Genomic DNA, 17,108 nt, shown 5'->3' with positions numbered 1-17,108 from the left:
GCCTGAGGTTGGGCTCTGGGCTGCAAATGAGACCACCGGTGATGCAAGAGTCCCTGGGCCCCAGGAAGGAGTGGGGCAGGCTCTCAGCCTTCCGCGCCCTCAGGCAAGCAGTATGTGCTTTGGGATTCAGAGCCCACATCCCATGGGGCACTCAGCCTCCGGCCCAGCCTTTCACCATTACACTCCCTTGTGAAGTTGGTCAATCTGTGGCATGGGTATGGCTGTCAGCTGAGAGCTGCCCATGCCAAATCCCTGACTCTCCCTCATAGCCAAGAGGTTCAGAAGGAACCTGAGGGACCAGTCTCCTCATGGGGACAGTGCTGTACTTACTTGGAGATAATTTATAAACTCCTGCATGCATGCCCAGTGCTATGCCATGAGGTAGATAGATTCTGTGAGAATCCATGCTTTATGTTTAAGGAAATCGTGACTCTGAGTGGTGGAATGTCTTCCCCAAAGTCACACAGCTAGGAGATGGCAGAACTGAGTACTGCCTGACCCCAAATCCAAGCTCTTGATTCAACACCTCCACTCACTGCCCCATGCCTGGCTTACCCCTCTTCCCCACCCCAAAGGGTGGCATAATCTTCCACTGCTTCCTGGAAAAAGCACACTAAAAGCAGCTACAACACATGCCAAACCAAGCACTTATCTCCTCTGACCCCTGGAACGAGGGACTGGATGAGGCTTGAGGTATGTCATGGGAACTGGTAACTAATGCCAGCTCAAGCCAGTGGAATCTGCAGACAAATCCATTTTATGAGAAAGGATTCAAGGTCATCCTTGTAATCACATCACTCACTTGCCTCTGCTACCTGGCAGAATCTGACTAGATGGGGGTGTGAAAGGTGGATACTAATACATTTTAAAGATGTACTTCAGCTATGGGTTTCAGTCCCTTCTCTTCCCTAGACATCACTTAAGGCATTTCAACCAAATCCAGACCAAAATAACCCACTGCCGTCAAGGAGACGCGGACTCACGGCACCGCATGTGTGTGACAGAATTGCTCCATGGGATTTTCTTGGTCGCGATCTTTACAAAAGCAGATCGCAAAGCATAGCTGGGTGGGTTTGAACCGCCAACCCTTAGGTTAGCAGTTGAGCACAAAATGTTTGCACCACCCAGGGACCTTTCAGCCAAGTCACTCCTTCCTAGTTTCCATGAAAACTGTCCACAAAACCAAAACTCTTCCATCTGTAAGTCTCTCTAGTCAAATGACTGAGAAACAAGGGACGCACCACCTGAGAAAGCATGTTCAGTTTTATTATTTTTTTTTAACTTTTTTTATTTAAATAAGGAGAATTCTTTCATATGGAAAGAGCTAGTACAATCACATATTTGAAAGGAGAAACAATAGGTACTGAGCCTGGGTGAAAGGGCAAAGGGGGAGTGCCTCTACTGGGCCTGGAGAATCCATGATTCAATTTCCCATCCAAAGTAAGTTTCCAAAAAATAATGTATAAACAAGTTGCACATTACACTTTATGCCATCGTCTTCCCTTTCAAATATCTGGTCTACATGAAAAGACAAAGAGAGGAAAGGCCAAAATAAACAGTAACAAAAGGAAACAAAAAAGAATCCCTCTCAAGAAAAAAACCACCCCCCCCATATCCTTTGTACTATGCAAGGCATGAGGTTAAAAGCTTAAGAGTACAGAATCCCCTTTAAACAATGGAAGAAGACGTCCACACAGAGCCTTAATAGAAACTTCCACTCCAAGGCTTTGTAACATGCTGAGACAGGGTGCTGGGACATGGCTGCCATCTTCGTGGCCACCAAGCTGGGGTGTAGGAATGGGTGAGTGGTGGGTCTGATGTGCCTGGAAAACCGCTGTAGCTAAGTACATGCTGGTGGTCCCAGTGAGATTTCCAGAGAGCTCAGCTGTGTCTCCAACATTGGAACCACTCCCGTTCTGGAGGATCTATTTATCTTAGGCCCACCTCACATGTGGAGGAGAGTTGGCTTTCTGGAAGTCCGTTTCCCATTCATCACAGAACACAACAAAGCACAAATGCTCTCATGTCCTTGGTTGTCAAAGGCCATTTCCAACGGACCCTTCAACCCAGGCTTGCTCTGCAAGAAGTAAAAAGGGACAAAATAGATTTGAGAGGCCACGTGCAACTATTCGGTGGAGGGGAACCAAACAGCAGGGAGGGGGGCTCTACCAGAGTTGCTACAAACTGTCTCAGCGGGCCGGTTCTCCTTGGCTCTGAGCATCAGTCAAAAACTCCATCATTAACCATCCAGAAGGCGGACCAGAAGTACAAGACGCATTGCTGGTGAGAACTGATACCTATATTTAATGACAAGATACTCCAATATCCCTGGAATAACTGCAGTGTTGGAACTGAACCAATTTTTCTGAATGTGTACTAAAGTCACCCCTTTTTCTTCCCCTTAAGGAATCTATGGCCAGATGCTTATTAATTCCAAGTTTCAGAATAACCATGTGACTAGAAAAGGGGAAGCAACAGTAAAGAAAACCTGACCAAATGCAGCTAGCAGAAGTCTTCAGCGGGTGGGCAGCACCCTTCAGATACACAACCCGACACTCTGGAATTTCACTGGACTGAGTAGTCAACAGTGGACACGTAAATGCTGCAGGGTCGCTGGGTGCCCAGCAATAGATGGTAACCTCAGTGGCCAGTGCAAAGCTGGCAGCATCAAGGAGGAGGGTGTTTTCAGCAAGCAAAGGTGCCACCACCCATCCCAGCAGCAGAAAAGGTAAGTGCTGGCCATCACCTGTTCCCCCAAAGGCTCCACAGCCTCCTGGCAGAAGCCTCTGCATGTATTTGCACCCCGAGGATGGGGGCTTGGAACCAAAACAAGACCCTAAGTCCTATTAACTTGAGCTTAGCTCTAAAACCACATGAAAGGAAGAGAGATATTGCACCTTAAAACATCTCTGCACTAAAAACTGCATTTAATTAATCAGACCAAGGAAGGGGTTGGGGTATCAGGGAGGCCCACAGGCCTGCCCTCTGCCCCTACAAAGTCAAATTTAAAATCTCTATCTTAGCGGGGAGGAGACCGCAGCTTAAGTCGCACAGAGGTGGTGAACGCACTCAACTTCACATGCAAATCTTGGCCTTTCCTGCACAGAATAATTCAGACATTATATATAAATAGAGCAGTGAAACATTTACTTTTTTTACCTAGATCTACAACATCAATACATATAAATAAATTCTAGTGTTTTTTTGTTTTTATTTGGGGAAGAGAGGAGGGGGAGAATTATAGGATAAGAGAAAAGGGCTGGAGAACAGGCGACCTTTTTGTTTTTATTTTCTTTTCTCAAACAGGAAGTACTGTCATTCTGACAGCAGGTGCACCTGATGTGTACATCTTGAGTTTGTAACAGCATCCAGGACTGTCCTGTTGAATTTCAAATGAGAAGAAAATGTTTTTCTTTGACGAGTAATGTGCACCGGAATTAGGTGTGAGTGGATCTTGGACGTATTTGGAAGTGTACAGGCAGAGATGGATCTGTGTGGCCTCAGCAGACTGAGACTCACCCAGGGGCACCTTGGCAATGCTGGCAGGGTGGGGGTGAGGAGCTGTGGTCGGGGCAGGGCTCACCACAGGCACAGGGGAGAGAAGAGCAGATGAGAGACACCGGGCAGAGGAGTGCTGCTAACAGCAAGCAGGCAGTCCTTTGAGAAGGGGCTCATGAGTAAAGTTTCAGGAGACAGAGGAGGAAAAAAAAAAAAGCTGCTAAGAAGGAAGGTCTGGTAAAGGCAAGGAGGAGAGTTGCTAAAAGCTATAGATTAAGCAATAAAGCATCTTTCAATAAAATTGCCCCTTCCCCAGACAGTACCCAGGGCAAGAGACATCGGCACTCTTTGCTGGTAGGTTATTCATTCCCCAACTTCTTTAGAATAGTAAAGAACAACAAAGTTACTTTACCAGTTCCTAAGAAGCCTCTTTCCCCATGCTCTGTGGGAACAGGGGATGGGGGAAAGGGGATGTCACACTATAGATGTAGATCTGAGATCCCAGAGGCTGAGCGGCTGTTAGACGCCCAGTGACACTGAGCTCCTCCCCACATCCCAGCCCTCGCCCTGTGCCGTTTTCTGAGCTGGGTCTCAGTATCTACCACCAGTAGTTAGCATGCAGCAACCCCTGCAGGCAGCCTGCTGGCCAGTTACTCTAAAGAGCATCTGAGAAACTCAAGATTTCCCCTCCTCCCCTTTTCCTTGGGACGGCAGAATTCTGGACAATTTCCTTCTGTTTCTTATTTAAAAAAAAAAAAAAAAAGGCATACAATGACTCACACAAAAACTCTGCTAGAGGCAACTCTGCAGACCTCAGACGCTGTCTTTTTTCGGAGGCTGTCCAGGCTGTGTCCGGAACTATACAGCCAGCTCTGTGACCTCAGACTTGCCCCAGCTGTCTGTACAGACCCACAAGACTGACACCTACTGCCCAGCCCAGGTCCCTCAGTCCTAATAACCCCAGTCTGCTGATAGAAGCAAAGAAAAGTTCCTAGCAGCCTTGCAGACCACATACCTTCGCTGCAGTCTCAACGAAAAAACTGTCCAGGTACTCCTGTCACTATGCAAGTGAACCTCGTTTTTAGTCATGAGCTGTGTGACAAGTAGAGAGTGGGAGACCCAGAGGAGAAAGAGGCAGGCTCAGGAAGAAGGAAGCCAAGTGACATTTATGGAAGGAGTTGAGAAAAGGAAGTGAGCATGAAAACACAGCAGCCCCCAAGGGACTGGGTGGTGGCAAGACCCAAAGCAGAGCATGCTGGTGAGGCATGTGGGTACTATCAGCTTTCATCAACCTGACAAAATGTGGAAAACACCAGAGATTCTGTATTTCCATGATTCATCTCTGCTGCCCTGGGGTCAGTGTATCAACTGGCTTTTAGAAGAGTCTAGGACAAAACTTCTGTGTAATTTTTATGCTAAAAACACCATCAGCTTCACTGGGCTGCCCATAAGCCCCCTGCGGTCATTAGACCAGGCGACTGAGACATCAACCTACCTTCCACTTTGCTTACACCACTGCTTCCAAAGCATGTAGCTGAATATCAAAAAATGGTCATCATCAGTGCCTTAAATAACCTCCATTTCTTTCTGCAAATAGTATCAAAGGTTGACCAACCAAAGGCTAACCAAACAGGGAGGGGACGCATTCTTAAGCGTTATCTCTTAAGGTATCGCAGTGATGTATCAAATTAAACAAGAAGGGTTAAAGGAAACCACTGAGAACAGAACAGTGGGAAGGGAGAGGATGGCAAAGAACTTGTAGAAAAGTTCAGCTCTACAGACATATAGCTCGTGTTTCTGTTTTCTTTTCCTTTCCCTTTCATAAAAACCATAGCTGCTTTTAAAAATAAAAAACCTCAAACTCAAATGACCCTGCTGCCAAACCACTATGCCTGGGTACCACGAGGTCAAACTGAAACCAGGGAAGGGGCAAGAAGGGATACTGTTGAAAGCGCCCTGGCTGTGAGGAGCAGGACAGGAAAAGGAGGGGAGCACGGGAAGGGAAGGGTTAATCTGCACTGCACAAAAGGTTTGAGTCACTCCACAGTCATGGCGGAAAGAAGATGAGAATGAAGGAGTTGTTTGCTTTTTTGTTTGTTTCGTATTAAAGCAAGCAGGTCAATGCCATATATCCACGGGTGCAAGCTGGTTGGACAATGGAGCTTTCAGGAGTAGAGACGAGAAGGGAGATCTCTCTCTCAGACCGGGCCAGGTGGTTGGACGGTAGATCTGGTGAGATTCCCAAGTATCTGGCTGTCGATACTTGGCTGATACTGTCGAGACCAAGTGGCAGCACTGTCCTCACACGGGGGCAAGGCGGTGGTGGGGCCAGGCGCCTTCAGGCCTTGCTCTCCTCCACTTTCACTGCCCGAGGCTTGATTGCTCCAGTTCGCTTCATCTGGGAAGCAGCCGAGGGGGCTTCCTGCAGCTTCACAGATCCCAGGCTGGGTTTTTCATCCACTCGCTGTTTTGCCTTTGGACAGATGAGCGGGGAAAAAGTTAACCTAACTCAGAAACATCCGACTGGATACATAGCTCCCACCACCTCCTTCCTGCTCTGCAGAGAAAAAGCTACCCTGAGAAGTCCATCCTTTGGCCAAAGGACCGGACTTAGAAACAACTTGCCTAGTAAGTGAAACTGGCATGTGACTGCTTTGTTCCCTTCCAGCGAGTCTGAGTACAGTGACTGGAGAAGTGGGAAGACACCGCTCCTCCAGGAAGCACTCAGTGATGCTCACAGGCCTCTGCAGGAGGAATGGCAGCTTCCCAGGACTAAAGCATCTCTGGTCCCAAGGCCAACGGAGAGAATCTTTTCAAATCAGTGCACCCCATGCCTCACAGGCAGAAAAGCACTTCCAAGCAGATCAACTGCACCCTACAAGTCTTAGAACCCTTAAAAATCTGCCAAGGGGACTGGGATGGGGGTGGGATGTGCCTCTGGGCAGACTTAGCTCTCCCAGACCTTTGACCATTATTCAGTCAACCCTTATGACTCCCACTTTGTAGAAACCTTCCCCAGTGCCCACGTTTGACCCCTAGCTTCCCACTCAAGGTTCCATTAACTTGCAGTCCTGCAGAGTGGAGTGTGTCAAAGGAACTAACCACGGTTCTGCCCCTAACACAACGGTCTGAACTCCAGGAGAAAGCTTCAGCAGCTCATCCCATGAAATTCAAGTAGCACCCTCCAGGGAAACCCAATACGGAGGAGTGAAATGAGACCAATCAACCTTCCACCTCCACAAACCAGTAATGCTGTTTTATTAAAAAACCTACACCTGAGGTTTCTGAGCTCTGGGACCCCCAGTTACGTTTTAGGGTAGCAATGAAGAGAACAGTGCTTGAAGGAAAAGACGCTGAAAATTCTTTTTATTATAAAACACTTAATCCCACCCAGCCAAGACAAAGACGAGACACGCCACTTACTAGAGCTAGCACACTCACGCACGCACACACACCCCGGCTTCTACAGCTAACCCACAGACCTAACCGAGTCTCCCAGAGCGCCTTTCAGCCCAACATTGCTATGGGTAGTACACCTTCTGGCGTCACCTCCTCAGAGGAATCAGTATCCTCCCTTCTCTTCAGGACAAGGAAGGATTCAGACGCCCGTCAAGAGGAGAAATGCCTTCACCAGGAGAGACTCGGGCTGCCCGGCTCCCGGATCTAACCACTAGGGCATGTCTCTCTTTACAAAAGGAGCACTCATAGGTTGGAGAGCCCCTTCTCTTTTGGCGCTTGGAGACAGGCCTAAGTGTCCCGGGCTGGAAGATCTGGAGAGCCATCTTCTACCTGTTGAACGTAGTGTCCCTGCACAGAGCCCATGTTAACTGCTGATCCAGAGGGCTTCCCACTGGGGCTAGCAGAGCTAGGCCTGAAAAAACCAAAGGCAGGGGTGAGAATACACAATGCGTCACCACAGAAACGGAATCAAAGCCTAGCACTCGGAGGAGGCATGAGGAAGGATGGGCCCCTGTGGCCTGAGGCACTCACTCTGGGCAGTCTATAGACCTCTTGGATGGAAAAACAAAGACCTAAGAAAGCCAAGAATACAGAAGGGGGGAGGGGCAGTAGTCACTGTCTACCTTAGCACCTCAAACACAGCTTAAAGGATGTGCCAAAGGGAGAGGAGAGGTTGAGGCACTCTACCTGAACAGCTGGACAGACACTGACCATCCCTACCTGGACCTCTGCCCTACTACAGATGGACAGACACTGACGGCCTCTATCTGGACCTCTGTCCTACTATGAATGGACGCTGGCTGCCTCTACCTTAACTTCTACTATAGGTGGACAGACGCTGTCCATCTCCAGGGTTTTGATGGTCTATACCAACATGATGCAGTGCCTCATGCACTATAAGATCAACAAACTTGACACTAAACCAGAGTTATGTTAGCTATTTTTCTTATTTTCACTTTTAGGAGGCGGGGTGGAAAGGAGACCAAAGCAAACAAAAATCCTTCTAGATGTATTCCACTTGACCACTAGTTCCCCGGGATGTTAATTAGGTGCTACATGAAAAAGATTCAATGGTCAAAAAACGTGAGAAATGCTATTTACACAAAGTGCAACAGGATTCTTGACTGTAGGACCACTACTCTCCAACCAGTTGTACTGGATAGAATGCTCCCCAAGCACATGACCAGGGAATGTCTTTTTTTTGCAGGGCATGTCTTAGAAGTCCTGCTTCTAGAAACTTTGGGAAACACCGCTCTATAAAAATACCCCAATTTCCCAAGCCCCCCAAACACCAATGAAATAAAGGTCACTAATAAAGACTTATACTGTCTACATATTCCCCATAGAATAAAGCTGCGGCCTCTCCGACACAAAGTGAACACAGGCGACTCTTGTTATCTGCACTTCCATCGTCTGGATTTTGCCTCGCTGGGGAAGGCTCTGTAGTCAGTTGTCGTTAGAGTCTGCTGCTGGCAGGAGGGCAACTACAGCATCTATTCATACTTGAAGCACAAGGAGCGTCCTTCTTTCTTCCAAATTGTACTCACTGTCCTGTGCTGCTGTCTAAATGCTTTTTTCACATAATTCTTTCGTGTGGGCCTACGTGAAAAGTATGGTTGAACAACGACAACAACAACAACAAAAAAAACAAAGCCCAGAGAGTGAAAATAAGAACAGAAGATGAAGTGGGAAAACGTCACAAAAATCCCCTTCTCTGGAAATGAAATTGGAAGTGTGGAATGGAGGTGATGAAGATGAACTCAGCCTTGACATTCAAAGAGCAATGAGGCAGGGTGACTACAGCAAGAACTGTTCACAGGCAAAGGAGAGTTGATTTGGAGGGGTGCTCCTCAATCAGTGAAGCAGCCCTGCTCCATCCTGGAGCTATGGCATTAACCTATATCACAGGCATTGCAGGTCATGTATGTGTTTCACTCATTGGCAAAACAGGAGGTGGTTTCCAGGAACCTCCCACGTATAACAGGAGTCGACTGTACGAAAACTTCAGGGCCCAAATCCAGAGCACGCTGCCTCCCAACCCAACACATTCTATGGCTGAAGACACCAGCAGAATGGGGAGTTCTCTGCCATGGTTCAACAAAATCACTTATGAATCACGCTAAGGGAACCTGGGACAGTCACTGTAGCCGGAGACAGACACAGAAGGGGCCAAAAGAGCACTGGTGGTGTTTAAGGAATGGCACCACAAGCCCAGCAATAAAAAGTCCCCTAGCAGCAAGGTCGGGGGCCAGTTCAGGTTGAAGCCAGACTCCCTGGGAAAGGTCACTTTCTTCCCTGGCAGGGATGAGCCTCACTGGCCAATGAGTCCTTTTATTTTTTTTTTAATTTGGTGAGAAAGCTCTGAATAGTCAGGGTTGGTCCTGACATCAACTAAAACCTTAGCCATTCTTTTTCCTACCTTCCCAGAGAACTCTCCCAATCCAGGGCATTTTATTATGATGATTAAAAACACAACAACAACCAGTCTCCCCATTCCCGGCTTTCGCATGGTAACTAACACACGAGTGTGTCCCACCAGTGAAACTTCACAGTGACTCACAACAGCCTCAAAGGGGACCAGGCATCAAAGCCCCTCCACTACTTGCTGGGCCCCACCTAATTCATCTGAGCCACTGAGTCCTGTCTACAGCAAATGCTCACTATTCAGTATCCAGGCCCCAGGGCATTTCTTTACCTGTAGGTCTGTGGCGATGGTACGGAGCTTCCTGAAGGAACATTCTGTTTACTGTCGGCAAAGTGGAAGCCCTTCATCTCCATCTGAGAGGACTACAGGAGACCAAGAAGCAATAAACGGTCAATTGATGGCCCTAAGACAGCCTGGTCCTCACTGAGCAGTGTGGGGCAGAGTCAGTGGGTACCCATGAGAATTTCTAAACAGATAGACTCTTCTAAAGGAATCTGCACCTCCTCCCCAATTCAGACTCAAAAGCGGGTTTTGCTTCTTAGAAGCGGGAACCATCATGTGTTTTTGTTTTTTTCTTTTAAATGGGGCAGGGGAGGGCTAATTGTGCACAACCATTCAGGACTGACCAAAACAGCCACCCTGTGAAGGTTTAGCTGTCTACCCCAGAGGTCACCCAGAGCACAATCACCTGGGGCTTTGGTGAAGAATACAGATTTCTGGACCTCACCCTAGTTATACTGATCAGTTTCCGGAACCTGCACCTGAAATGGGCTCCACAGAAGGTCCCCCAGCTCGTGGAGCCCTTGGCCAATTTGACCCTAGGGCAGCAACTGTGTGTCTTACACATACACAGGCTTGTTTCCACTACCGTCTTACACATACACCAAGGAGTGCCTGATGTCCGGGATGCGGAGAGGACTCTACAACAAGTAGGAAAGTGGTGGTCTGGTGGAGCTCAGCATCCTAGACCACTGGCGATTTCCACCAAACAGAGGTTCCTAAAGTTTTAGAATCTCAGTGTCCTGATGAGCTAGAAAGGACTGGTATGATAAAGTCCCTTTCCCAGGACCATACCAAGATGGAAGTTATCTTTACCTCTCTGCTGGTGTTAAGGACTGAAGGCTGGGACCCAGGTGGAAGAACTCTTCTTGGGGCTCCGACAGAGAGGCTTGGCCCCTGGGGCAGCTGAATGGACTGCGGCAGGATCAGTGGCTGCTGACCAGACCCATAACGAGGCAGAGGCAGCTGGGAGCCAGGCAGCGGCATTGTCAACTGCTGGATGACAGGGACAGTCACAAGGAAGAAGGGATGTTGGGGAGAAAGGCACAAACCATTGCTTATATACGCATCCAAGGGCTACCACATTCTTATTTTTAAATAAGTAGCTTTGGATCTTATTTTTTAAAAATTAAAGCGAGACCCTTGCACAGCACTGAAGGTTCTGTACTTCTTTGACAGCACAGGAGATGTTATCCTAGACTGTGCACTCTTAATAGCAGTGGCAAGGCTCACTGGTGAGAAAATAACTGCAAGGCTAAAGTAGTTCCAGAGAGCATGTATCACACATTAAAGAGTTAACAGCATAAGTATGTGCCTCCTCTATGAGTCTGCAAAGGGCTGCATGATCTTCAGTCCTTCTTGCCTTCATCTAACAAACGTTTACTGTTAGATCCTGCAGTCACTGTTAGAACACAGTGTGCTGGAGAAGAGGCAGGGCAGCCAGACATGGGAAGAGGCAATGGTGCTGGTGTGTGAAATGCAGAGTGTCAACTGTGTGTGTGTTTGGGAGGGAGAGAGGGAGCGGGAGGGGGAGTTAGGAAAGCTTCCTAGGAAGTAACGTCGAAGCCAAGTCCTAAAAAACGAAAGTTACATAGAAAGTTTATCTTTGTATCCCTCATAAAAACAAACAAACAAAAAAGCAAAACTCCTTTACTGTTTTGCATCCACTCATGTTAGAAAACAAGAGTCTGGATTGAGGGTTCAAATCGGGGCCTCGGGAATCCTTCTGAAGCAGGCTATCACAGGATGGGAGGTGACTGCAGAACCACTTCTAAAGTCCAGAACATGGTAGGTGAGAGGAGAGGGAGACGGGCTGGGATACTCTCAGGACCAGGGTGGGCGGGCTTTCTGATAGGTGAGGACCGCCTCAGTCTCTCAGTCACTCTCCTCTTCATCTCCCTGCTATTGAGCCCACAGTGGAGGGTCAGAAGGATCTATTGGAATTACATCATTGAGATCTGTGGCGCCTCCTCCTTGGAGTTCCAACGGGACGTGGGATGAAGAGGACAATACTACTATTTTTAGAGCCTGACTTGGCATGTGGCATGACCTGACTTATGTTTTACAGGGAACGCCCTAGGTGCTGTGCTGAGGACAGACTGTGAGGGCCCAAGAGCAGAGGCAGGAGCACCTGTGGTAGCTTGGACAGGAAGGCGGGAAGGAGGTGACGAGAAATGGTTGGATTCTGAGTACATTTCAAGGTGCAGCTGGCAGGATTTGTTGACGGACCAGATGGGAGTGTGGGGGTAGTAGGAGCCAAGGATAACACGGACTGGACAACCAGAAGGACCAGGGGGAAATCACGTGGCTAAGCGCATGATGCCACAGATATCAAAGCAGAGATACCAAGTAGTCAGTTAAACATGAGATTCAAGTACAGGAGACAGATCTGGGCTGGAGCCATAAATGTGGGAGTAGCTGGAACACAGATGATACTTAGAGCCACAGGGACAAGGTTACCCAGAAGAGGCCCCAGAACTGAGCCCTGTGCACGCCAATCATTTGAGACTGGGGAAGTGAGGTGAAACAGCAGAGAAGGCTAAGGAAGAGGGATTTCAGGGAGAAAACCCAGAAGAAAGAGGCTCAAAATCATGAAGAACAAGACTCAGGTGGAAGGCGTGACTGCTTTGTCAGATGCTGCTGATGGGGCAGGAGAAGGAGGATTAAGAATAAAGCATGGGATTTAGTAACATGGAATTTTTTCGTGTCCTTGAAAAAAACCTTCAGGGGAAAGATGGCAGGAAATGTAGTCAAAGGAGGTCCCCACACCAAGAGAGTAACATAGTAGCAAGTATGCATGCAGACAGGCAAGAAAGACAGGGAGACGAGCTGGAGCAAAGCCCGGCACAGGCAAAAAGCCCACCCCAGCAGCGTAAGCAGAGCCTGGCCTATGGGAGCCTGGCAGATTCATCCATAGCACCAGGGAAGCCAACAGCCAGGTCCAGCATACCCGGGCAGAAAACATGGGGGTGGGTGCAGGAGGTCAGTATGGCAGAGGCAGGATTGGATTTAACCAAGATGTTGTTGACAGAACGAAAAGCCGGGCTCCGCTGGATGAGATTAATGGGGAAAGGAAAACAGTGAGGCCATAAGGGGTGAAGGCTGATACGACAATGGTCTGTAGGTCTCAGGGGGTCAGAGCATGGGTCATTAGAGGGAGTGAGTCAGAAATGTCAGAGTTGGAGGTTGAGGAGGCCCCTTAAACTTGAGATTACTATGAAGAGGTAGAGCTGTCGGCCATGGCCAAGTCTGGACTACAGTGGGAAGAGAGGAGGTGGGTGAGTGCATCAGAGAACTCCCTGGTCATGGGGTTGGGAGGACAGGGTACATGGGCACAAAGACCTGGGGGATCACACACTGGATTTAGCGACATGGACCTCATAGTGGCATGGAGGGCTAGTGGAGACACAGTCTGACAGTGTGGGCTTCAAAGCTGGGGGTTGCTGGGAGAAGGTAGGTGGAATGGCCTAGAAGTATCCATGAGTATGCAGAGGACACTGATCCCATCTCCAGGCCCTACAGTTCAAGGGCTGGGAGACAGGGCCTCCATGTGAGGGGGCTGAAGGAGAAGCAGTGTTCTTAGGGGAAAGCCAGGCCTAGGGGAGCAGGGGAGAAGAGGTGAAAGGGCTATTTGGTAGAGGCTAAGGACCTAACCCTGGTTCTAGCAGCTCAGGGACCAGTTCTGATGGCTACAAACAGCACGATAAGTTAGCACACAGAAAGGAGATGAAAAGGAAAAACAAACTTATAAGGAAAAAGGTCTAGTGTTTTCAGGTGGGAGAGCCTGAACTCCTGACCTGTGGAAGCTGGGAGTCCAACATCTGGGAGGCCCCCAGACTGGCAGCCTGGCTGAGCTGGCCCTCGTAGACCAGGGCTTGGTTTCCACTCATGGGCTGGTAAGGAGAGCCTGACTGGGGCTTCACCATCTCCAAGGGCTGCATGCCTGGGAACGCCGAGTAGGGAGGCTTCAAGGCTGTGCCCCCAGAGAGGATCATGGTGCTGGGCGGTGACAGGCTGGGGTGCATGTACACCTGAGATCTGCAAAAGCCAGACGGATGGTCAGGGTCAGGTGGATGTGCACACTGATGGGTCTCAGACTTGAGCAGCCATCGGAATCCCCAGATGGAAACCGACTGCCAGTCCCATCCCCAGGGTTTCTGATTTGGAAGGTCAGGGATGGGGCCTGAGATTTCACATATATAACAAGTTTCTTGATGGTACTGATGCTGCTGGTCCAAGGACCACAGTTTGAGAATAACTGGATTAAACAAACGGACATCCAAGCTGAACAAAGTGTAAATAAAACCTTTGCTATACCAAAAGCACACTGAAAGAGCAAGCCACAGGCGGTGGGACGTGGGAGGAAGGGGGGACGGGGGGTGGTGGGGAGGACCTGGAAGGAAATAACAAGGCCCACCACCTCACCTCAGTCAGAACCAAGGCTTCTCCTACCTCACAGTTAATAACTGTGAAGTGACATAATCACACACACCCTCTCCAGGCTGAGTAGCAAGGAGCAACATTGGAACAAAGGGAAATGTCGAAAAGACCACTGGGGTTTGAACCCCTTGGTTCCAAGCTGCCAGAAAACAGATCCCTAAGCCCACCCTTGAGCTCACCTGAAGGGTTGTAAGGAGCTGAAGATCTCCTGAGACTGGGAGACAGGAAGTCCCCCTCTCAGTCCAAGCTGAGCTTGAGCCTGTAGAGATGTGTGAAGGGAAATTGGAATCTGCTGGGCAGCGGCAGCCTGTGAACGAACACCAGGCAGGTAATTGCAATGCCCTCTGTGTTGGTGCCCCACCATCCCACCTCCCCTGACCTCTCCATATGGCAGCTGGAATGCCGTCGAAAATGCAAATTTGATCATGTTGCTCCTGTGCTTCCCCTGCTCTTGGGGCAAAGCCTACAGCCAAAAACTGGTAACAACCCCACACCATAGTGTATTCCTATCATGGGATTCTGTACAGCAACAACGAGCCCTAGCTACACATATCAATAGAGGTGAATGTCACAAAAGATTACGTTGAATGAGAAATCTCCACACAAAAGAATACATGCAGTATGATCCAGTTATACGAAGACCAAAACCTTGCAAAGCTAAGTAATACAGTATTTAGGAATACTTTTTTTTTTTTTTTTTTAAAGTGGGGGGCATCTGCACTTGCAGCAGCCGTTCTGCCTGAGAGCCCCACAAAGAGGCTTGTCCCAGCACAGGTCTATGGGGACAGCTGGACCATTTCAAGTGCAAGACCCAGCACTAGCTTTAGGAGGGTAACTTCCAAAACAACCCCTTGTAGCACAGACAGTATGCTGATCTTGCATAAAAATAAACACCTGCTCATTTCTAAAACTACCTCTTTCTAATGCATCCATGCCTGGCAGTCTAGGCCTTTCTTCTCTTCATCAGAAGGATACCTGATCACCAAAGAGAATTCCGGTTTAGCTAATTCCTCAGCTAGAAATCATTATCTGGATACAGGAAGGAGAACTTTGACAAAGGAAAACAGAGCAGAGTCTGCAGCAGCTAACCCCACTCCTCCTCCCTGTCTCTCATTGATTCATTCAGTGAATATTTACTGGCTGCCATGATGTGCCAGGTGCTGCGCATTAATCTTAAGGGACACAGAAAACAAGGCAGACAATAAACAAACACGTGAAGCAAATAATTACAGCTCGGGCTGCATCCCCCCACTTCCCTCCACCAGGCCACCTGGCTTGCTGTCTTCACCTGTTGGTAACTCTGCTGCTGAGGTATTGTTTGAGGAACCAGCCGGGGCTGACTTGCAAATACGTGGCCATCCAGATACAGAGGCGGGAGGTGGTTGCCTGGAAACAATCCGGGAGGATGGAGAAATGTATCAAGTCTCTGTTTCTGAAAGTCCCTTAAGGGGGATGCTCTCCACATCCACTTCTTCCAGAGCAATCAGTGGGGTGGTGGGGGGAAGGAGTGTGTGCAGAGCCTAGCTGGCTCCCTGTGGCCTGGCCCCATGCTTCTGTAGCACCAGGCCGTTGGGGAAACTGAGCAGGCTGGCAGTATGAGGGCCTAGGAAGAGGGAAACAGGCTCCAGCCTACCCTTTCCACCTAACCGCTTGCCAACTGCCCCAGACACTCAGGTGGGGGATTTTATTATAAGTGAGGCTGCCTTAGTCTCTCAGTCACTTTCCTCTTCATCTCCCTGCTATTGAGTCCACAGTGGAGGGTCAGAAGGATCTATTGGAATTACATCACTGAGACGGTGGCAGCAGGTGCCTCAAAATCCCCGGCTCCTTCATGGAGTACCAACACAGTGACAAGGATGATGACAGTAAAGATAAAAATGGCTACACAGATCAAGGGCTAAAGCACTTTCTACAGAAGACCTTGCTTCACCGTGCAGCCACCCCATGAAATGTTATCATCACCCTCATTTTACTTTACAGAAAGGAAGCCACAGCTAAGAGAAGTGTGCTCACTGGGCGGGGTGACAGCTGCAAGAGATCCAGGTCTGACTCAAGCCAAGGCTCTGCTCAGGCCACCCCCTAGGGGTGCGGGAGAACCTGGCGGTAGGAAGCCACTGTTCTGCTTCCCAGAGTAGGAAGCAGGGTAATAGGAAGCAGGTGTGAGTTATCTGTGTCAAATGGAAAACTCAGCCCACCCAGCCTAAAATAAATTCCAACTTCTACACCTCCCTTAAAGTCAAGGCGAGGGGCTGGTGTTCAGGGCTGTTAATCCAATGGTTCTCTTGCTAATGAATGAAGAAAGCTCCCTGAGGCCTGGCTCAGGGGGATGGGATACCTGGAATGGAAGCAGAAGGTGCTACAGAGGCCACAGGCATGGGTGGCATGGAGACTCCACCAAAAGCGCTGTAGTTCACTCCACTGGAGGCTCCCACGGAGGATGGAGGCTGGATGCCTGAACCAGTGCCTCCTGGAGAGCTCTGCTCCGGCAAACTGGGAGAGTTTTCCCAAGCCTTGCGTGCAGACTCCATCTTTGGAAGCAAGAGGAAGGGAGGGATGGAAATTACTAACAGGGTGGCAGTACACAATACAAAATCTAAGATTGAGGATGGTGGAGGTAGGGGTAGGCATTCCCCCTTTCTGCCTCTTCACAAGCTAAAGAAGGGTGGGCCCCTGCCTACCTGGTGTTGGGTCAGGGCTGTGTTACCTTCAGAGTGAGGTCAGCAGTGGGGAAGGACATTGGGGAGAGGCCAATGGCCCTCTGGATGTGATGATCCCGCCGGAGGATGGGAATAGACTGTGTTAATCCAGCCTGGAGATGAGGAAAAAAGGAAACCATGGAACACAAACAGGAGCAAAGAAAACAAGACAGACTTGTCAAAATGTGCCTTCACGTTTGGCCATATGTACTTCAGGTAACGAAGATGAAGCTGATGACGGCCAGGACCACAATTTATTTCCTCCAAACAGTTGCCCTCATCTTGATTTCTGTGATAGAAGTCCATGCAGT

General features: G+C 49.0%; 1 protein-coding gene and 2 non-coding genes across 11 annotated transcripts in view; all 3 read right to left on the bottom strand.

Moving 5' to 3' along the window:
- Positions 1 to 4,244: 4,244 nt before the first annotated feature.
- PRRC2B (proline rich coiled-coil 2B) overlaps positions 4,245 to 17,108 on the bottom strand; it is a 90,723-nt gene continuing 77,859 nt past the window's right edge. For 3 of the 9 annotated variants that reach the window (XM_049895132.1, XM_049895131.1, XM_049895134.1), the window contains exons 24-32: positions 16,806 to 16,910; positions 16,437 to 16,629; positions 15,390 to 15,487; positions 14,281 to 14,408; positions 13,459 to 13,699; positions 10,478 to 10,657; positions 9,653 to 9,744; positions 7,288 to 7,369; positions 4,245 to 5,971 (exon numbers count right to left, since the gene is read on the bottom strand). In XM_049895132.1, the coding sequence (XP_049751089.1) occupies positions 5,837 to 5,971; positions 7,288 to 7,369; positions 9,653 to 9,744; positions 10,478 to 10,657; positions 13,459 to 13,699; positions 14,281 to 14,408; positions 15,390 to 15,487; positions 16,437 to 16,629; positions 16,806 to 16,910 (1,254 nt within the window). In that variant the 3' untranslated portion in view covers positions 4,245 to 5,836. Of the gene's footprint in view, positions 5,972 to 7,287; positions 7,370 to 9,652; positions 9,745 to 10,477; positions 10,658 to 13,458; positions 13,700 to 14,280; positions 14,409 to 14,454; positions 15,077 to 15,389; positions 15,488 to 16,436; positions 16,630 to 16,805; positions 16,911 to 17,108 lie in introns of those variants that run through there. The other 6 variants (XM_049895133.1, XM_049895135.1, XM_049895138.1 and 3 more) reach the window with 4 other exon arrangements.
- Positions 11,533 to 11,618, bottom strand: LOC126083491 (small nucleolar RNA SNORD62). Its single transcript, XR_007518834.1, has one exon. It is a non-coding gene; the product is annotated as a small nucleolar RNA SNORD62 (small nucleolar RNA).
- On the bottom strand, positions 15,810 to 15,895 carry LOC126083490 (small nucleolar RNA SNORD62). Its single transcript, XR_007518833.1, has one exon. It is a non-coding gene; the product is annotated as a small nucleolar RNA SNORD62 (small nucleolar RNA).

The sequence above is a fragment of the Elephas maximus genome, chromosome 9, assembly GCF_024166365.1.
Source record: "Elephas maximus indicus isolate mEleMax1 chromosome 9, mEleMax1 primary haplotype, whole genome shotgun sequence".
NCBI lineage: Eukaryota > Metazoa > Chordata > Mammalia > Proboscidea > Elephantidae > Elephas > Elephas maximus.
Note: the sequence above shows the minus strand (reverse complement) of the source record. Positions and strands in the feature narration are given on the sequence as shown.